The following is a 23133-nucleotide window of genomic DNA, read 5'->3' as shown; positions in this document are numbered from 1 at the left end:
GGTGGCAGTAGGTAGCTCAAGCGCCTTGTTTATTTTTAGAGGCGAGAATTAGCTACAAAGTGTAATTTTGTAACACTTGATTTGTGGTGTGCCGCAGGATTTTTTTAATGTAAAAAATGTGCCGCGGCTCAAAAAAGGTTGAAAAACACTGCTCTAAAACACACATAATAAAGCTTCTTTTATTGGGAAGCCATAGTTCTACTTTAAATTGAATGAGGCTCCATTTTTTCTTGTAGATAGGTTATACCTGTTTGTGTAATTTTACAATTGAATATTTAAGGAAATCTTGTATGCCCTCTTTCCCTTGGGTAAAATGTAGGTTGCAATTCTTAGGCTTAATGTGGTCTCTTTTACCCATTTGAGATTGATGTGAGTTAATTCTCAACAATTGCTACACACAAACAAAAGTAACATATTGAAGCTGGTTGTATTGCTTTTTAATGAACAGATCAATATTTAGTGCAGTTTTAATAACAATTTATGAACAAAAATAATTTTTGACAGTATTTCTTCTAGCCTCCAAACAAAATGTAATGCAGTGTTTCATTTCCTATTGTGAACTGATTACAGTGATTGTGCCTTTCCCTTTTTTTGTACTGCAATGCATGTGTTATTTAGCCTTGATGGGAAAATTAATCTTTTCTTCCCCTTACAGCATCATATTTTGCTCTGTTGGATTGTGACTAACAATAGCCAGAGCTTCTTACATTTACTTTAGATTGCACATGGCATTTTCACCACAGACATATGGATGCATAGAAAGGTTTTGACAACTGCGTGGTTGAATGTGGTTTGTGTCTTCCTAAAATAACTTCCTAATATTCAAAGCAATTGACTGCAATAGCTTGAGTCATAGGGTCTATGGAGAATGAGCGGAAATAAAACATGGTATAATCATTACAGAGATGAACTTGTATGAACTTTTCTTTCCCTATGAGGAAAGCAACAATTGTTTTAATTTGGTTTATCTGTCCTTATAGTTGAGTAGTTCAAGATCATATAAAAAAATATCTATAAATAAAAACCCATTTTCCTTTCTTTTCCTTTTTTTATATTAAATAAATTCTTCTTTAGTCTTTATTGGTGTTCTGGATTCAAAAAACTACAGACTAAAGGAAGCTGTGTCTCAGTTTAAGATTGCCCACAATGCTCTGTGAGCCTTCTATCAAGAGTACTATAGCAGGGAGAGTGGAAGGAGACTGCCTGCATTACCCCAAATATGACCAGATTACCAGAAGCTATGTTAGCATTTGTTGGTAGTGTTGGTTCAGAATTCTCAAACTCCGTTACAGAATATATTGGGTAAAACTGTTAATGATTTTATCTCTTTACCAAAGTAACAAATGTAGAACGTAATCGGTTTTTAGAGGCCTGCTTAATTTAATGCTATGAATTAAACTTTTATTTAATATGTCTACCCATACAGTGGCAAAACTTCTTTTGGAACAATGCATTCTTTTTCATTAATGTCTTCTTTAAGGTTCACCATACAAAATCAATATGTTACTTGTAACAACTATTACTAGTATATCTATTTTGCTCTTTCATTATCAGATTTAAAACATATATATATTCTTGATGCAGTGTAGATAATGACACAACATTAAAACTGTCTTGGTGATGAAAATTCCAAACCAGATGTGTTTAAAGTGCACCTTGGCAGTCTATGCTTAGTATTGCATTTAAAGGTTTTTGTTACCAACATGCGGCTTCTGTCCTGTGCACTATTACCGGGCAAACTATTCTCATTTTAAAAAAATGTTGCAGCAGTATGGCACTGGAGCAAGCTTCTCTGTGACAGAATTTAGCTCTTTTACTGGGCCTCACTGGGTCAGGATTTGCAGAGAGCAGGATAGCAGTTGCCTTTTGGGAAAGGACCCTATCCAGTAAGGAGACTTTCAGTATCTCAGCCAGAATACATTGCTGAGGAATTCATTAGGCCCAGTGTGCCTCTCCTGGCTCTATCATAGGCCTCCTGATGTTGCAAGACCCATGTAGAACCTAAAGGACTGGAATAATACTGTACTGGACTTGTTAATTTAGCCTTCCATGGACATGGATGGTGCCTCTTCTGCACTCATCCCATCATCTGTATTTCAATACACAGTATACTAAGTACTTTAAGGACCCCTGATCCTCAGGCCCTGATATGGGTCTTGCCTACTAGATCTGACCTGAGAGCCTGGTGGTAAAAAAGGATATGGCAAATGTAGCTGTTGAAGTGGACTTTATAGCCGTAAACACGTCCTCAGCCCTCCAGATTTTGCAGATGGAAAGGGATGGACACTTTCAACATCAGCAGCAGAATACATTTTGTCTATGTGCCATCTCTGAAGGCATTGGCACCTCTGAGTGATATGGTGGCATTCTCCCCTACCCAACTGCTGCCATGCATTATTACCTATTGTATTGAATTGATCAGATTTGATCACTGGTTTCATGACCCATTATCTTCTCAGGGGGCTCTGAATTTTAGATCTGGTTGCAGGTCTGGTCTAAAGGATTTAACCCAGAGGCTCTGATTCTATAATTGGATGCTTATCACTAGGCAATCTTTTTTAATGGTGGCCAACTGGGGCATATTTATGTTTGTGGTAATAGGATAGAACATTGGGCCTTCTAACTTATTCTTTGCTGTCTTTATGCCAACATATTTACACTATCCTGAGCTAGTGCAAATTTATACAATAGTGCAAAATTTACACAAACCTGTCAATCTTTATTTTGGTCCCAATAAAACCTGCCAATCGTCTACTAACATTAGGGACCTTTCTTAGGGCTAGTCTCAACATTTGAAATACTTCACCCCCTGCACCCTAATGCAAGTGGCATTACTCTCTGGACATTCCTGTAAAATTATCTTTCTTGCCATTTCCTCCAGGAGTGAAGAAGGAATGATACAGTTGTTAAAGATAAAATCAATATGATTTATAAATGCTCCCCGCCATTCAAGGGCTTGTTTTTCCTAATTGCTTTCAATTTGTTTATTAGGATGTCTCTATTGTCTTTTACTTTACTTGCTTCATAATTTGAATATGTCCTTGCTGATGCTTCCTTGCCATGCTCTGCATTGTAATCATTACACTTATGGTGAGGGACTGTTCCAGTGGTGAGATCCTGTTCCAGAATCACCGAATGTTGAAAAGCCGCATTTGGTGTAGGAATTCCATCTGAGCAGACCCTGGTCTGACTTTATCCGGCTTGTCTCTGTGTCCTAGGTAGAAATTAGAGTTGTTGGGTCTCTCCCCATGACTGTTGTTCCTCTCCAGCGCTATAATATTTTTATACCCTCTTTTATGTTATGTGGAAGTAGCATGTTTACGAGGCTCTCATGTCTGGTTCCTGCACAGTCACCTCCCTGAAATAGGTTTTCACCCATGCTAATAGTTTGGACAGGGGACTAATGGGACAGTATTTATTTATAGTATTGTTCTTACTACTAGTATTGTTCTTACAACTGGTTTGTTAATTATCTTTCTCTCCCCCGGAAATTTTATTTGCTTATCTCAGTTTGCCCTCTTTTTTGAGTTTGCTGTTCCTTTCCCTTTTCATATCCTTTCATGTAATTTGCTTATACCTGTCCCTTACCCTCTGTCTCTTTTTATTCACTCACATCTTATATGATATATATATATATATATATATATATATATATATATATATATATATAAAAGATTATACATAGTAATAATAAATGGCAAAAATGGTAATGTTGTTTTGATATATATATATATATATATATATATATATATATTGATGGGCCTGAGTGAATATGGTAAGCTTGGCATAATCTTTTCTTCCCCTAGCACACTCATCTCAAATTGTGGTCAATGTGCCTTCCATTTGCTTAAATCATGAATTCTTTAAACTCCTCTTAGAAAATTAAGAGTATTCCAAAAGTGTTACTTAGGTCTAAGAGGATTCTAAGAATGCAGTCAGGATAGAATATGCACACTTCGATTGTCCATCCCTCTTATGTTTTATTTGTCTTACTGAATTGATGGGTCAGTGGGGGTATCTGGGGTGCAGCACTTTTTGCTTTTTTGCTTTTTTTGGAATGTTCTTCTCTCTTTTTGATATACTCTTATACCTGTTGTCCATGTAACTTCCCCTTTTTTCTTTTAAATAAAAAATGTTATAAACAGTAAACAAAGTGCAAAGATGAACCAGCCATGTTAACACTGCAAGGTGATATTCAAGCTCAGTAAATATGATATTCAGCATTTACTTGTCTATGTTTTCAGATGCTAATTTGTTTGCAGCTTGAGAAATTCAGGATTAGCATTGCATAATGTTCCGTAAGACTACAGGCACCTCTTACTGACCTTTTGCTTATAAAGCCTGTAATTCTTCTTGGTATTCTGATTTCTATAGTAACGGTAAGCGGGATACATTCACACAAGCTGCAGAGCAGCTAAATGACTTTTTTTTTTTAGAAAGAGCATTGTGTGTGCTTACCTGTTTAGGTTTAATATCTCATTGACTTAGTTATTGACTTCTAAATTAGTTTGTGCATCAATTCTGTGTATTCGGATATCACACATTGACAGGTCTTCTTTGCTTCATTGATTTTTTCAAAGGTTACAGTGTTTTTCCGTAGGGAAAGTAATTTACTGTGGTTAATATAATTGTACTCTATTATGATGTACTTACCTACAATCAGGAAAATTATCATATTAATGTTTCACCGTGTAAATTTTGCCATATTTTTTGCCCAAACAGCCTGTCCGAGGCAAATAAAAAAATGTTTTTTACATCCTACATATGGGATTTAGACAGATTTGATTTAAGCATGTGTAAATCTATAACACACTGCACAAGCAGATTGTAACATACATGACTACCTTTAGGCAGTACTTTTACATATAAATAGTTTAAAATAGAGTATGTTTCTGTTTTAAACAACATCAGACAGCAAATCTTACACTCAAAGCCTTACTATCCTCCTTTCATCCAATAGAAAGTATATTACCATACTACCTAGGCTACGTACACACCTCAGATGACTGTAGTTCCATAATCGACTCAGGGCTAGTATCAGATGAGAATCTGGCGTCTGTCAGTGCTCGTCCAACGTTGTTCATGGATCTGTCCTGGCGAATCTATGAACGATGAATAATTGTAATACAAGTAAGGGGGGGAGAGCAGAGTGGGGTGCCGCTTGTCATCCTCCCCCTTCCATCTCCATAGAGCAGAACGGTGCTGTATGTACAGTGCTCGTTTATGTATCATTTAGTCTTTTGTCATTGGAATGGATCATAAAAGATCCTTTCCAACAACGAAATCTAAAGTGTGTACGTAGCCTTAGTTTTGGAAAACTTGTCTTACGTTCTTCTTAATGAAGTGTTTAAAAAAATCCAACAGTGAGAGTGGGGCTACCTTTACTAAAATATTAGTTTTAAATAAATTTACCATATATAAAACATTGCATTTAGAGATTTTAAAGAAACAACATATTAAAATCCAGCTCCCGACTACCCGTCATTTAACCTAGAATACTGAGGACAAGTGTCAGAGGAAACATTGTGGGGAACAGTGCCAGAGGGAGATCAGTATTGCATAAAGAGCTGGGCTTTTAATAAATGAGTATCTCAGTCTTGGCTAGTACTAGTTTATTGCACATCAACAAGTATATATTACATTTGTTTTGATCTGGGGCCTAAAGTGTATGTGAGGATAAAATAAAAATTAAAAAGGCCTGTTGTGGGACCTGGTTGTGGGTGTAGTGACAACACACAATATTATGCAGACTGTTGTAGAATGTTGACAGCCCTGCCCAGTTTCCTCATTTCCTCATCTTATATACACAAAAATTTGATATGGTTAAATATGGTGCATAAAAATATATTCATACATTAATGCCACCAGATAAATAATGCGTGGGCTCCCTCTCTAATGTGTGTAAATTCATAAGAATGCCTTAGTAAAATGTAATTGTTTCCATCTGGATTGGTATCAAACAAGTGTTTTATCTGCTTAGCTTTATTTGGTCACATAAAAACCTTACCCTCAGGTCTTTGTGAGTCTTTAGATTTATTATTGTGAAAGTGCATCAGCTGTTTATTTCCAGTCATACATTATAGAATTGATTCTATAAATGATAAATAAACAGAAACGTAGACTTACTGTACATCTTGGTAAGACTGAAGTAAATATTGTGACTCTTTAATGTGGATGTGATATTCTTACCAGAGTTCTATTTAAATGAAGAGTCTTTATGTGGTTTGCGGTGTTATCTGTTTGTCTCTTGCAGTTGGAAGCATTTTTTTTTTTTTTTTTTCCTCTGTTGCTTTAGAAACCAGACAAGTTAATTCACTGAACTTTCAGCAGGTCAATATAGATTTTATGACTGTAGTTCTTCATAATAAAAATATGAGAGCAGCGTACCAAGAGTAAACACAGCTTTGCTTCATAGTCTGCAATACAGTCAACCTGACAGTAAAACTCATATTTTCTACTCTTTTGTAAAAAGGGGGATGGATTATTTTCTAATTTCTTGGGCTGTTACTAACTACCTGCAACCCACCAGCTACTAAGGATGCTAACTCACCATCTGGTATGAAGATTTAGCTCTGCTTGTTAGGGAATTCTGGCAACTGTTCTGACCTGCAGACATGCATGGTGGAACTTGTGGTTGTTAAATTTAAAACTACAACTTGCATAACTGTATTTTGCGTGAACTACCAAATCATATCCTTACTGGTGCTTACTGTGTGTGCAATGCATCTAGACCAGGTGTGTCAAACTCTGGCCTGATGGTCAAACTCTGGCCCCCAACATCTTTTTTTTTGGCCCCCAAAGGAATCCTAAATATGAACTGCAGCTGGCCCACCGCTGAATTGGTAGCGCCGCTACTACAATTCCCGGCATCACTCGCATCTATAAATCAGCAGGCTCTCTGCCTATGCGTGGCCCCGCATTGAACTGTTTTATAGATGCAAGTAATGCAGCGAATTGTAGTAGTGGTGCCATTTCAATGAAGAGGGAGTTTCAGCGGCAGGCCACTCGTTTAGCCTGGCTCAATTTTTTCAGTAAATTTCAAGGTTGCGACTTTGTCTAAGTTTTTTTAATTTTGGCCCACTGTGTATTTGCGTTTGACACCCCTGATCTAGACTGTAATGTACATACAACAAATTTACTAAAAATTGTGCTATTATTATTATTAAACAGGGTTTATATAGCGTCAATATATTACGCAACACTGTACAATAAATAGGGGTTGCAAATAGATACAGACAGTGACACAGGAGAAGAGATTCCTGTCCTGAAGAGCTAACAATGTACTTCTCACTGTCTAAACATCAATTTATGATTGTCTAAATAGGTTTAGGGAATGCATTAACATTAATTTGCTCTAGTCAACCCCAATGCCTGAATGGTTGTTGCTCATACTTCATAATTTGTGCCCCAACACAAGATTTTTCCACAACTGTGTATTGTTTGGATTATACAATCCTTTAAGCCTAAATCTGGGCACTTTAAATCTAGTTTGTCAATTGAAATCATACCATCACCTTTCTGCCACCTTTTCAATGGTAATTCTAAAGTAACTGCAGTAATCCATAGCTAAGATATTAGACACCGTCCACGAATCACTAACAACTTCTGCATGTAAGTGATGAGGTTGTGGAGTGTTTCATTGGTAGGGTCTTCAGAAACTTTTCATGATTGAGGGCAGGATGGATGGAGCTAAATACAGATTAACTATAGAATAAACCTGTCTCAGCCAGAAGAGACCTGAGATAAAGGCATTGGGGTTAATCTACCAGCAGCACAGTCGCCCTAAAAACACACAGCCAGAGGTACACTAAAGTTGTTTAAGCAGTATAAAACAAATGGCAAAATAACAAATTCCAGGTTTTATAAATACAAAATGTGATCTGTTGAGGAAATACCTATTCAAAACTTTGCTTTTAATATCCCTTGTATATTACACTGCAGATTTGTTTATTGATATGGTCTGTTTTGCTTTGCAGAGAAAGGATGCGCCAGTCTGCCATGTACGAGCTTTGCCAAAGTATGCAGCAGATAAGTTTTGAGTTTAACCGTTTGCAGTTAACCTTTGAGGAATACACAGTAATGAAAGTTTTGCTGCTGCTAAGCACAGGTAAATTAAAACTAATTGCTGTCCTATGCACAGTTATGTTATTGTACCTGTTTTATCACACCCATATGGGTCATAATAGTACTATCTGAAAGCCGTTTCAGCTGTTTCTGAAGACTTGAAAATTAAAGTAAAGAAGCACCCAGCAGGCATTGAACACATTTTTTTCATACAAACCCTTGAAAATATTCAGAATTTAGTTTAATACTACATACCGAACCTAGAAAACACCAGATACATGGGGCTTTTACAGTACCAACAAAAATATAGTACCAACAGAATAAATTATGTCCTGAATTTTATTTCATTTCTTTCTTGATACAAAAACCACAGCACTTCTCCTATATTTTCAGGGTATTTAACTCGAATTCCACAAGGGTTAATTTTTTTACTGTAGGATTCTAAGATTTTCTGTTTGCATATGTGCATCAACAATTAATGTCTATATTTATTCTAGTAATACTCTGCAATCACAAACTAATGTACAGTTTTAATAGAGCCAAACAATTAGGAAGGTTTTTTAGCAGCAAAACAATCTTTTGTTACTTCAAACGAGAAAACTAATGAGTGTTTTGTTTGTAAGGTATGTGGGTGGAATGAAAAGGGCAAAGTTAAATAGGACTTGTTTAGGCAATTTTTGTGGCTAGATTAGCTATTAAGGGGCCTTTTTATCATTTGGATAGGCTCGTGCCTATTCTTTAAAACTCCACCACTGTAGTAACACATTAATGGTACATAAGCTAGGAATAAATGATTTTGGTGATTTGTATAAATAACAGCCAATGACTGGTCTTCTGGTTTACATAAGTAAATAGTAGCAATACACAGATAATTGTTTAAATTGGTCACACTAAAAAAGTAGGGTAAAACCCTACTTATATTTCTCTTTGCAGTAGAGAATAATCACTGCCACTGTGATTGAGCACTGGTTTTGTACAGATGTTATTCAAGAGGATATGTGATATGTAAGCAGTGAGATAATTGTTAGGGTACACATACATAGCAATTTGTGCTATAGCAATTAGCAATCGACTGACAGACATAAGGAATTATTGAGTATAACATGTAGAAGTGATTGATATACAGTTATATACAGTGGCAGATGTAGCCAACAATGGGCACCTATGCAGAACTGACTTGAGACCCCCTCATTTCAATCTCCCTGACCGGACAACTGCTTTTACTGAGCTTCTGTTCTGCTCTATTGACTCAATGGGCTTGATTTATGATAGCTCTCCAAGGCTGGAGAGAACACACTTTTATAAGTGAACCTGGATGAACCACCAAACCTGGAATGGATCTGGGGCCCGATTGAAAACATTTGCTAACAAAAAGCACATTGCTTTTAAGAAAACCATTCCAGGTTTGTGGGATAACCCAGGTTCACTGATAAAAGTGTATCTTCTTCAGCTTTGGAGAGCTTTATTAAATCAGGCTCATTGACAACAGTGAGCTTAGTGAGCTGGGCTGAGACACAGCACAGGGAGAGATGAGGAAGTGACAGGGCTGCTATGAGGGTTCATCTTGGCCAAGGAGGAGCTGGGGCCTTCATGTAATGGCACACTTTGCACTTCCCCATGCCCGCCCCTTGTTATAGACCACATATCAGATTCATGCAACCCATTTCTAGTACATGTGACTCTATAGGCCTGATTTATTAAAGTTCTCCAAGGCTGGAGAAGATATACTTTCATCAGTGAATTTGGGTGATACAGCAAACCCGGAATGAATTCTTGAAATTGATATTTGCTAGCAAATGTTTTGAATCTTGGACCAGATCCATTTCAAGTTTGCTGGTTCACCAAGGTTTACTGATGAAAGTGTATCCACTCCAGCCTTGGAGAGCTTTAATAAATCAAAGCTCATGGGCCTGATTTATTAAAGCTCCTCAAGGCTGGAGAGAAAAATGTAGATAATAACTTGCTACCTGAGGCATTGGTCCATGTGGTGCCATTTGTAAATACAGCAATGCAAAGATGACATAGCCTCAAATCTTTGCTCCCAATTTTCTACTACATTTCATATACTTTCTGATATGCAGAGATTTGGAAAATATCCAGACTGTGTAGTACAACTGTGTTAAAGAAACCCAATTTGAGAATCTGGGCAGTCCTCCAGAATTTGGTATTTTCAGTTTGTTCATTTTGTTTGTACGGTTTATTTCTATTTATCTTTTCATCAAATATTAAAAAAATATTTCTACAACAGGGAAAGGTAGCTGTAGAACCATTGCAATTCTACAAGAATGTTCTATTAGCGTTGTATTTTTTTTAATTATCATTGGCACCTCCTTTTTTTTAACACTAAGAATATCCAAAGTTTCTAAGATAGATATTTTATTGTCTTATCTGGTCTAGAGTCAGTCCAGCATTTAAGCTCCTAGAATGTATTTGCTGTAACACAGTGTAATGCTGATTACTTTATTGGGAAAGGAAGGGGAAATCTGCACACTTCCATAGGTATCTTAAAGAAGAAGTGATCTCTGTGTAATTGACATATTGTTTATTGGTCATTTCCTCTTTTGGGCAGAATTATTCTGATGAAATATACCAGGAAAGTATTGCCTAATGTGTCCATATCATTACTTAACCACCATCAAGGGCAAACTTGTAATCTAATTGCAGCCATTGGGCCTGATTTATGACAGTTGTCCAAGGCTAGAGAGGATACAATTTCATCAGTGAAGCTGGGTGATCCACCAAACCTGGAGTCTGGGATTCAAGGGATTCAAAACATTAGCCAGCAAATAGCAAGTGAATTTGAAGAAATCCATTTCAGGTTTTCTGAATCACCCAGCTTCACCGGATGATCCAGCTTCATCAGGCCCATTGAGTTGCATTTTGCAAAAGTTGACTAGGTTAGCACAAGGTTTCTTTCTGATCCTTGGCACCTATGGTGATCAGCATACTTTGTGATTAGCAGTTGAAATTAATTATATTTGCAGTATTTACTTCAAAATCTGTTACACGTAGAAATGGTCACTGTCCAGGCTAGCTGGTGTTTGTAATCTGTCATTGGACAGTGACAGTCATCTCACTTTTTAAAGAGAGGTTACAATTATTGGTTTTACTGTAATATCTGTGAATTTATCAAATAACACTGTATCTGTGTAAAAGGCCTTAGGCCGATCACAATTTTTTTTAACCAAGTGAAGGCAAGCATTGTGACTGTTTTTCTTTGAAGAATGACAGTCTAGAAAGGGCATACCAATGTTAATGTAACAGTTGTCTTATTTAAAATTTGTTTGATGGTCAGGGTAAAGTCAGAAAAATATTTCTGCGATCTAATGTCTCTAGATTGTTTACAGTATGCAGTGTACAACAATTTTGTACGACAGTAAAACATTTGCTTGTATCATACTAATGATTTTTTTTTGCTTTTCCAATGAGGCTTGTTCTGTAATCCAGCTTTCATTTTATTTTGATTTTATTTAGTGCCTAGGTTCCAATGTCTGTGTAAGGTTCCGTGTCTCACATGTTGAACAGAAATAAATTGTTAGTATTCATGGGCATGACTGAGTCCTGCAGGAACACACCTGACTTTGTTAATAGACTTATAATCCCAGGATAAAGTAACACGTAATATGACTTAAAGCAAATCTCCTAGCTATTTTACACATATAAAAGCCATTTGTGTATGAAAAGACATAACATTATGCCTGCTATTGTCTTTACTAGCCAGAAAACAATCACATTTGTGTTTCCATGCTGGCCTTGACTTGGATTTGAAGGCTAAACCTTTTTCAATGCCCTTGCCCTGTTTATAAGGAACGTTGTTATAGGTCACTGGGGTAGTTATTTGTCATAGCAATGGAAGTTGTAAGGACTGATTACAGTGAAACTACTTTCTGAGAGGCTCAACTATGAGAATTGGGCAAAAGGCATCTAGTAGTGTCTGTTTAAGGCCAATTTATTATGTTTGTAAAACAGACAAAAGTAACAAACTACAAAGGAACACCCTCTAAATAGAACATAGATGAAAATTACAATAATAACCAGATTGTGTACCAAGAGTTGAAGTTAGCAAAATTGTACTGACTCTGACCCATACTCCACAGACCTGAACATACAGTATAGTTAATACTTTCATTAGCTATGGTATAATATCTGTTCTGACTACTTAGTATAATATAGGATGCTTACTTTTTTGCTTAGAAATCTATTTTTTTTTTTATCCCAGTTCCTAAAGATGGACTTAAATGCCAAGCTGCTTTTGAAGAAATGAGAGTGAATTACATTAAAGAACTGAGGAAAATATTAATGAAGAGTCCACACAGTGCTGGACAGAGCTGGCAGCGATATTTTCATTTAACAAAACTTCTAGACACCGTTCATGATGTAAGTATTAATCTAATGGTCTAACCTAAACCAAATTTTATTATTATAATGAAAAATTTGGATTGTCCCTTTAATACCTTATTTTTAATTATTGAATATGTGATGCGTTGCATGTACAAAATATAATCGTAAAATCATACTATATACTAATATTGTAAAAAAAAGTGCTTATAAGTGACTCAAAAGGACTTTTCCGCCATTGAAGAACTGTGTTCTGGGTTGCATACTATACCTGGTCTTTTGAGCCACTATCCTTGCTGTTTCTTATCCATTCTCCTCCTGGATATAGAAGAAAGCACGAAGAGGCAGCCAGTGACTTCTCTCACCACCTAGTACAATTTACTACAGTAGATAACTACTTCTGCACACAGAATGTATAGATAGCAAGAGACAGATAGAGAAAAGGTGACTCTTAGCAGTAGTGGTAGCAATTGTTTAATTATTTTGAAAGCTTTTTACAAATGTGTAGTTTGTAATGTAATATTATGCTGAATTTGATGTCACCCAATGCATTTTCCATTTTTTTTTTAAATCAAAGAATACAAAATTTAAAAAAATAATAGCCCATATATATTGTATACACACTTTTAGTTCACCATTTATCTTGTTATAGAAGAACAATCTGTTTCTCAAACTCAGATTATTTTGTAAACATTAGAAAGGTTTTTAAGTTCAAAACTCTTACTCATGCATTATGGAGAATGCATTGTTTAAACAGGTCATACTAGTGTGACAATGGTGGCAAAATGAATAAATACAAGGCATAGAAACAATTTTATTTTGAGTAATACGATAGTTAAAAAATGCAGAGTTTTTTTATCTATATTAATGTCATCAAGTGCATTGTACTGCATAATACCACAGGGCAATGCATTATAGGATGCTATGGTGGGGTACTGAAAATGGTGCACTTGCAATTTTTTGACTGCTGTGCTGCTATGAGCAGCATATCTAATTAACTAATCTGCCCTACAGATACCCTACAGAATACAGACACATTCCTACAGCACATAGATGTAAGTGGGTCCCAAATTTGGTTATCGTTAAAAGTTTCACACTGGCTTTATTACACTAGCTTCTGTCTGGAAATAATTGTGAGATGTCCTAATGATTGCAGAAAGTGAAGGCTTTTCAGTTAGAGATGGAATAGGAACACCTTAAGTACAATATCAGTTCAATTCAATGGCTTTCCATGTTTAAATATCCAATAATGCAAAAAACATGCAGCACATATACAATATTTATGTTTGTGAATGAGAAAATGGTCTTGTGATAAAATAATAGGCATACATGAAAATACTCATACATCTTTTGCTGTTGTCTTGATGTCTATGTGAAATACTTATTCATAGAAATAACTACACGTGTCATCCTATTACCGATCACCTTACATTATGTTTGTGTCTGCCACAGCAGAGCTTACAGTAAAGTGTCCCTAGCACATACGAGCAATCACACACTTCTAAGGCCACTTTAGCAGAGGAGCCAGTTGTTCCCAAGTATGTTTTGTAATGTCTGCAACGGCCTAACAAAATGGGAAAATAGTTACTTTATACTTTTATACTTGTTTTTTCTTTGATAACAGTGATCTGCACTGATCCATCACATGCATCACAATAAAACTAACATTTACATCATAGCACATATATTTTATTTTACCAGTTCCAAATCCTAATTTGGAATTAAAAGCGTAATATTATATAGAATCCAATAAAATATTATAACTAAATGAAATACAAGTGCCAGAACATGCATTTATAAAGATAAAGACATTAATTTTTGTATATTTCCTAGGGATTCTCATACTTTCTATCAATTACATAAGCATACTTAACTGGTGACATAAAGCATGTAACTTGTCCACACCCACTGTCATTGGCTAAGCATGCTCTCTGTAGAGAAGTGTTGGTTACAGCCACTCATACATAGCTTGTTTGGACAGTAATTTAATTACATATGTTAATATTTAGGTTATTATTCAGTAAGGCGAAGGCATAGTTCCTTTAATTAAACAACCCTTCCATTTCTCATGACTAATATTAGGGAGTGTGCTGCTTCTGAAGTCATGCCCTTAATCATTTTCCTGGGGCATTTTAGTTGCAAAAGTTACGTCTGATTCTATTGCTGACTCTGACTTATATATGTGATGAGTTGGGATGTATAGATATTTTTATGTATGTGGTTATCACTGTTTTCTTAATACCACTATGAAAGCTGAGTGCAGAATGTAGGCATAATATTCCTTCATCAGATGCAGCCAACCTTGCAAATACCAGAATTTCTATAATGATAATTTTGGTCTTCTAGAAAAGGTTGGTGTATGCTAGGCAGAGCAAAATTACTTTAGAAGAGAGAAACAAGTAACATTAAATCATAAGGTTTAGAACCCGGCCCCTGGAACCTTGGACCTGGTAGCAATTGCTTATCCACAAAGCACTACTAATAGAAAACCGTTTGGTGTTGAATGCAGAAACATTTTTACTAGGATTTAAGTTTTGTCATTAGGATATCTTTAGAGAAATAGTTTGATAGTTGTGCATACAAACTTTACTGCAGACACTGAATTTTGCTCAGGCAGTTCACGTGTCTTTTATCCTGCAGTATCATACCTCCCAAAGTTTCTCTAAATCATATTTACTTTTGCCAATCAATGTAAGCTACATCCAATTAATTATCTAATAGATAGCTGTCTGACACTGTGAATTATGCGAAATACTTGTATTGGGCTACATTTTACTTTGCTCTGCTGAATATTAAAAAAAGGAAAATATCTAAATTTAGAATGTGGCAGATTATAATGTTTTGACTGTGCTACCTTAACTGCTTGCTTTTCTTAGCAGCTGCCAAGTAAAATTCATGTGCTAAGACCTTTTATTTCTTTGTACATGTTCCTAAACCTTTTCACTTCTGTGTAGTTTTACTTTTTTGAGGTTTAAAAAGGCTTAGTAATCTATATCTTGAAAAGACAGAAGTGATCTATGTCTGTCTTGTTGAAGCAATATGTGGTCTCTTTATTTGATGCCGAGCTCAACTTTGGACTGTACTTGGGTTTGTTATATTGCTGCTGGCATGTGAGAATACCTCTGTCTCCAGCGTGCGTATATTATTTATGTTTCATACGCAATCATAGGGTGAGATGAGTGCACTTAAGGACAGGCCATAACATAACAGCTTGGTTGGTGTTGTTTAAAGAATGTACATATGGAATTATTTTTCTGGAGTATTTTCTGCTCTCCTTCCTTGAGAAGCACAGTGGGAGGCCAAAACATGATTCCCTTGGCAGTCATAGATCTTGCTCAAAGCACATCTTTCCTGCCTGGTGCCAATATCAGGCACAACACTAGAAATCTACAGATCACACATGTAAATGTTGTAATTGGTAATGCTATTGATCCATAGAAATCCCTGGTATTTTTTTCCTTCAATGCTAGTGTCATTCATGACTTGTGTTGTTACGTCCTGCCCACTGTCATATCAGAGGTTCCTTTACCAAACATTACTGCATGTGTGACCAGGACCAGATTTATACTTCCTGCCAACTTGGCCATCTTGACTATATAACTGTAATATCACACAGAATGCATGCCAATGCTGAGAGATATAGACAATGGTGATATGAAAGTCACAATTTTTTAGCAATCATGCCAGCTGATTACAGTATACAAATTTGGCCAAACTGTGTATATGTAAAATGTTTTCTGATATATGTATCTTTACATATTTAAATGATTCCGTATTCTGTTTTGTCAGTCCTTGTGGTAGCCATGATTTAGTCATTGCTATGAATTGGGTCATATGGGGCTTCACTGTAAGGTAATAATGAGAACTTTTTGCCATAAGGAGTTCTCCTCACTCCACAGAAAAGCATCAAATCACCTGTTAGGCCAGTGTAAATTGCAATGGTGATATTTAAAGAAAACCTGTGATTTGCAAGTGCAGGGTTAGCTGTCATTTCCCTATGATACATACACCGTTCCTTTACTTCCTGTCACTCCATCAAACCACTGAAAGCAAATGATATACCCAGTACTAGCAGGGATGGAAAGAGTATGTAACTTACATCTTGTGGCAGTAATGGTGCTAGGTGGTTTTCCTAACATTGTGACATAGTGGGGGTGCAAGTTCCTATCCTTGTGTAAACTGGGGCGAATTGGATCTGTCCTAATCAGGCTTTTCTTTCTACTGGCAGCTAAACACAGCAGCGGGGAAATGAAAGGTGAGAATAGACCTCTAGGAGGGGGGAATTCTAGTTTGTTGCTTTGTATTTGCAAAGCACAGGTTCACGGTAAAATGCAGTAACACCCAACAGTTATTTTCTAACTAGATTTGTAATAATCTATCTGGTATAACGACATCATGCATGTAATAATAAATACAAAAAGATAGCACATTGTTAAAAAAGAGTCTTCTGTGCACAAAAGATGAAAAACAGCTCATCAGGATAAAAATATGTTAGGGTGTATTCCCCAGGGATGTCATCCATGCCCTTTCTATACTGCTGCTGAGAATTCTCAAAAGGTAAAGTGCCAGAAAGGATTCTTTTTCATTGATAGTTGTAAAAGCTTGTCAGCACATTTCTTTAGTTAGGATCACTATGGTAGGTTGATGTGGTTTGTAAAATTAGCATTGTAATGCATTGTATTAAAACTGAAAACATGAGTCAGTCTGATTGCACAATCTTCTTTAACAACATTGGTGTCATGGGAGAGTGTCTGCATATTAAGTTAGGTCACCATACAGGTAAGGGTGTCCATGATCTGTTCAATATGCAGTGAACATTGTTATTTTCACATACAAAAAGTGAAATGCTATTTATTTCTCAAGCCCTCCTGTTTACTGACTGTTCATTCTCTTCACTCTTCTACACATCTGGGAATGCTCTATTGTACTTACAACTGTGGCAGAGTAAAGGTTTTCACTGTATTTATTAATTGTCAAAATATTGAAATAACAACAATTAACACACCAGATGTAAAAGTAGTTTTTATAATTATCCCCCTATGAGTGCTAATAGGATTTTTCACATAAGTGATAATGATAAGAATCACACTTTCAGTGTATTTAGACACCCTGCAGATATTTACTATCTCCCCTCTATCTGCTCCATTTTACATCCTAAAAACAATTACTTGAAATGCTCTACTGTGCTTATCAAGGACTTTTTCAGTCTTCTCCTGTTCCTCTAGTTAATAATACTGTCTGAACAAAGCAAACAGTTGTACCCATCTGACACTTTCATGCAATGAGAATATCTGACCAGTTTCTCCACTTAGGTTGGTATCTAATGGATTTTGATCATTGGTTAGGATATTACTCGATGCCTGAATTTGTTCATAAGCATTGGTGTGGTTATACCAATCCGTCTTAACGATATTTTAAAAAGTATTTATAATTCGGATTGAAGGCGAAAAAGGGAATATTCCAAGATTTTAGCTCAGAACAGCAGTAAGTGACCCCTGAAAAAAAATCAACTAGTTGGTTCTTTCTGTAAAATGTTTGGTGGGGTATAGCTAGAACACACCATTTGTGTGTAGGATCATATTAATAGAAAAAGCCGACTTTGTCATTTTACTAGCAAGTGAACTGAAAATAAAAATTTGAGACTTCACAAGAAGTGCAACCAGTGGAACTTCAACAGTATTCACAAAACAATAAACATTATATATAGCAGAAAATATTAACATTCACATCATTGATCCTGATTTACCAAATCTCCCCAAGACTGGAGAAAATAGAGTTCCATGGGTGAACCTGGTTGATCAGGTAAACCTGCATCCAGGGTTAAAAACATTTGCCAACTAATAGCAAATGTTGTGGGAAGAGAAGTAATTACAGAATGGGGTCATTCCTAAACAAAAGCACCTGAGGTATTTGTATATAGGTAATTTAATTATTGTGCTTGGGGTTTATTTATTGTTAAAAACAGGAACATAACAACCACTGATACTATCTTAAAAAAGGCAAAATATTTTAAAGGAAACCACAGAACAGACAATATCTGAGATGGAGGAGTGAACAAAAGATATGTTGCTTAACCCACAGACACAGATATTACTTGTATTTGTGTCATCTGTTATGATAAAGTTGTTTTTCAAGTTTTAACTACTATTACTGTCAAACAGATTTTAGGTTTATACTATTCAGCACACTATTTGTGCATTTATTTATTGTTGACCAATTCTGCCGTACTTTGCAGAGTAGTGTTACAATCTAAAGAAGAGTTCACAATCTAATGTCTATACAATATGTAATTAAAAAAATCTATGGCCATGTTTGTGGGGTAGCCATGTAACCAGGCAGTTTGTTTTGGAAGGAAACCCAGCAATCTCTGCAAATAATGTTGAGTGAGATTTAATCTGTGTTCTTGTATCCAGAAGCAATATAGCAATGGGATCTGGTTGCATAATATTTATCCTTGCTGGTGGACCACTTATTACAAAATCTTTAAAAGGAGTCCCGTATTATTGATATGGAATATGTTTTGGGAAAAAAAGGCCCTTTTAGCTTCCTTAACAAGCGTTAAAGCTAGGTTTTACAGTTTATGTCAGGACATGACATCAGCTACTTCCTAACAACGAAGCCTTTTCATTTGGGTTTTTTTCATATTTTTGTTGCTAGTGGTTAAGAAGTATGAGCCTTGTGGTACGACTGAGGTGAGTCAGTGTGTTTTTTAGAGTATAAATTGAATTGTGGCAGCTAGCGATGGTCTTACTGTGCACCGGTGTTGCATCACAATGGGAGAATGATCCTTGCATTGCTTTATGAAATAACATACTCATTTCTGAATGACTAGACTGGTAGGTCTACAGACAGATTTTCTGTATATGGAATATGAATTGATTGATGCTAACGCCTCCATGCTTGCTGTGACCAAATGATTAGACATCTAAATGATGTTTTTCAGCTAATGTCAAGAACTCTCCATATTACTAACCCACAAAAGAACTGAATATAATATATTAGAGCAGCGTTTCTCAATCAGGGTTCCTCTAGAAGTTGCTAGGGGTTCCTTGAGCAATGAGTAATTTGGACCTCACAGGTCAGTTTTAGTGAATCAATGACCTTTTTGGCTATCTGTAAGGTTGGCATTCTTTCCACTGACCAGCTATGTAAGAGGCATTCTTCCCACCAACTACCATGTCATTTACTGTGAGCTGTTAATATAGTAGCTATAGCAGAGGTTCCCTGAAGACCTGGAAGTTTTTAAGGGTTCTCTCATGTTAAATAACTTTGGAATGGTTGTTATAGATTATGTGACATTAATCTGTGTGTGGTGGTGAAACTATAACAGGACCTTGGTTCTTGTTAATTTAAAGACTAGCACCACTTAAAATGCAGCTACTATCTGCAGCCATATGAAAGTCACCTGATGGTGTCCGGTGGCCCCAGTGAACTCCTCAAAATAAAGGCCATATAAATAATCCTTAACAAAACAAAAATTGCCAAAATTTTTATTGGAGTCTTTAGTAGACGTTATGGTTATTTCAGTTTGCATTCACACAAAAATGGCAAATTTGTGGTGTACTTTAGTTTAAAGTGAGACTCCAGTCAAAACTGTTTTCTGCATCTGGATAAAATGTGAAAATGTTTTGATTTGCATGTGTTACATTACTAGGAAAATTCACTCTCTTTTTCTGTCCTGAGATATCTCAAAATGTTACAGTTGTTCCCAAAACTGAAGATGAGATCTCCTCACCTTTGGATTATTTCCTCTAACTTTTTGTTTGACAACCTGTAACTATTATGTACAATACTAGAAAATGGTTTGGCTCCATTTCCACTTTAGATATGACATTTGTTGATGATTCTAGTTCTTAAAAAATGTCAATCTATGTAACAGAAACATTCGGATGCTTGAGTATCTCAATTTACAGTGGCATTAACCTTTGTATGACCACCATGAAGTCCTTATACAATTATTCATTCTTTATATAGCTAAATGTATTATTCTGCAGCCAGTGGATGTTAACATGTAATTAATTTTAGCTACCTATACCCCACAATTGTCCTTTCCAAATTGTTTATTATGTGGAATAACATATACTCTACTCCACCATAAAAATAAAGCATTGGGCTTACTTGAGAAAAATGTGTGGAATTTGGACAAACTGTTTGCCAACGAATGACACTAAAAAAAGGCAGAATTTTGTCTTATTATTTCTGAAATGTCGAACAGTTAGGAAACAGAATGAATTGCTAGACTTAAAGAAATTACTGCCTTCACCCTTGGTTGAGTTTTGTGAAAAGGCACCTTTTGTACTGTTGTCATATAAATATAGAGAGAAGATATCAAAATAGTAAGTAATATTTCAAACAAATCAATAAAGGGAAAAAACCTGCCTGGCACAATGTGTGTTTACATCAAGCAGGGGTGACTCACATTTCCTGTTCGTGAGAGAGGTAGATTTGTGATGAGATAATAATTAGTTACGAGTGACTGATGTGGTGAGGAGGGTAGTGCTTTTCCTGCGCATGGTTTCCACATACTCTTTGAGAGAATGAAGAATATTTTTATAAGAATGACAAAAGTGTTGTAAAGTAATACCTTTATCAGCTAACAATTCAGGAAATCAGGAAAGACTGAAAGGCCCCACACTGTTATTATTTCATTTTACAGAAGTGCAATGACTCCTGCATCTCTTTTACAGCTGACATGCAAATAAATAATATTATTCTTTATTATTATAAATTATCAGCCTTTTCTGTGCAATTGGAAAACTTAAAAAAGTGACTAGTAAAATGGGGCAGCATAATGTCCGGTCAAATGTCCTCTTTAAATTCTGTATGTGGTAAATGAGGAAGTATTGACACATGAAAATTGATACCTATACAGGTAGTCACCGAGTTAAGGACATCTGACATACGGACGACTCCCAGATACGAACAGAGCTTCCCTGCTTGCTCCTGTGCAGGACAGAGGCTTGATAGGGGGGAGGGGGGTTGATTTACGTGACTTGCAGAAGAAGTATTTTGCTAAACACAGCTGAGCAACATCTTGTAACTCTTTAAAGACAAACTCTGCAGTTGTTCCCCAGTGTGCAGTATGCATGAAGCGTCACTACGCTGGGGAGGCGAGGCCAGGCGGGAAATTTAAAGCAGATTTAATTGTAATCTGCTTTTAACACATTGTTCACAGTAATAAAGTGATAAAAAATAAATAAAATAATACGTATTTATTACTAATTTAGGAATAATATTGCACCCTTGTTTGGATAAAATTCAGTGTTTTTGATTTGTAAAATGATTAAAATAAATTTATTATAATATTTTATTATTTTTTATAATTATTTATTATAATATAATTTATGATTTGTGTTTCAAACTTTATCATACCCGGGAGTTATTTCTAACAATGACAGGCCTGCAATAATAAACAACAAATTTCTGCTTGTATGTATGTACTGCTTTTCACTTAAAAAATACTTAAATACATAATCAGACCGCCAGGGAGGTTAAGGGTGCTGACCAGAGAGTGTGGAGAAAAAAATCAGTTTCAGCTATGTGCTGAATCTCCTGAAATCAGACACAAGTAAAACCTACATTGTTGAAAGTTGTATTAAAAACAAAGTTTTTGTAGATCCGATAAGAGACAAGCAAGTAGAGAAGACAACAGTGACTCTCTTGAGATGGAATTTAATTAAAAAATAAAAACAATACTAGACATGGTATATTGTTACGTCTGGTTCCATGTAAAGATGTGTTCAGGAAAATAAGCTGTGTGTGTTTTTACTGGGCTTTGTTTCTGTCCCTTTAATGACACCTATAGGACAATGATAGTATTGGTTCTGAATAATTGTATGGTTCACACTCACATGGAGGTGAGCAAAGATCATGTGTAGGAAGAAGATCCTGAATTTCATCTGAATTAATACTCATAGGACAAGAGTCAGAACTTTGTGCAATGTGAGATAATTGTATGTATTACATATGTAATGTGGAAATCACTTCTGACGTGCCATCTCCCTAGAACCTTCTCCTGGACTTCCATGTGTACCGTCACAAATTCCATGTGTTTTGTGTTCTTTTCTTTACAACAAGGTTTTTTATTTTTAGAAAAGGTGAAGTGTTGTGATTAGACATCAAGAACCTTTGAATGTATTTCTGTTGGTATACTATTTTAGAGAAACTGAAAGATATTACTTTTTTATTCTGTAAATGATAGATTTGTTAGTCAATCTTTAAACTGCATATAATTTCAGTGTGGTAAATGTGAATTTAATTCTGTACTACTCAGGCACCCCCAAAGTTTTAGATTCAGAACATAGATGGAACTCATATAACTAGCAAAGTTGGATCTTTCAGTCATAATTGTTTCAAGCCATAGACTCACAGTGTAGAGAAATAAAGATGAAAGTTTGGAAACTTGCAGGTGATAAAATAATATTGCCGTGGCACCCTTCTCACATCACAACATAAACAGTTCCCTTTAAGGAAATAGACTGACACTTCTAAAAGTCATCCATCCATACAGCACAAAAAGTTGAGAACAAACCACTGATGTTTTAAGGTCAGTTTGATATTTACAGCAACTTTGACTATAAGTTTGTCAAAAAATCTCTTCCTCTGGGAACTGTTAAATGCTTCTCACTTGTGGCAAAGCTGGAGGCACACTGGTGATGGGAAATATCTTGAAGCTGGAAGAATGTATGACAAAGTATAAAGTGAATGAACTGGAACAGCTAAAAGAGCCCT

At 35.8% G+C, this 23133-nt stretch overlaps 1 protein-coding gene across 3 annotated transcripts in view; it reads left to right on the top strand.

The window, feature by feature from the left end:
- NR3C2 (nuclear receptor subfamily 3 group C member 2) overlaps positions 1-23133 on the top strand; it is a 203590-nt gene that overhangs the window by 174732 nt on the left and 5725 nt on the right. For all 3 annotated transcript variants that reach the window (XM_072405896.1, XM_072405898.1, XM_072405897.1), the window contains exons 7-8: positions 7977-8107; positions 12284-12441. In XM_072405896.1, coding sequence (XP_072261997.1) covers positions 7977-8107; positions 12284-12441 — 289 coding nt within the window. The remainder of the gene's footprint in view (positions 1-7976; positions 8108-12283; positions 12442-23133) is intronic.

The sequence above is a fragment of the Pyxicephalus adspersus genome, chromosome 3, assembly GCF_032062135.1.
Source record: "Pyxicephalus adspersus chromosome 3, UCB_Pads_2.0, whole genome shotgun sequence".
Taxonomy (NCBI): Eukaryota; Metazoa; Chordata; class Amphibia; order Anura; family Pyxicephalidae; genus Pyxicephalus; species Pyxicephalus adspersus.
The sequence above is the reverse complement of the archived record's forward strand: the minus strand, read 5'-3'. Positions and strand labels throughout refer to the sequence as shown.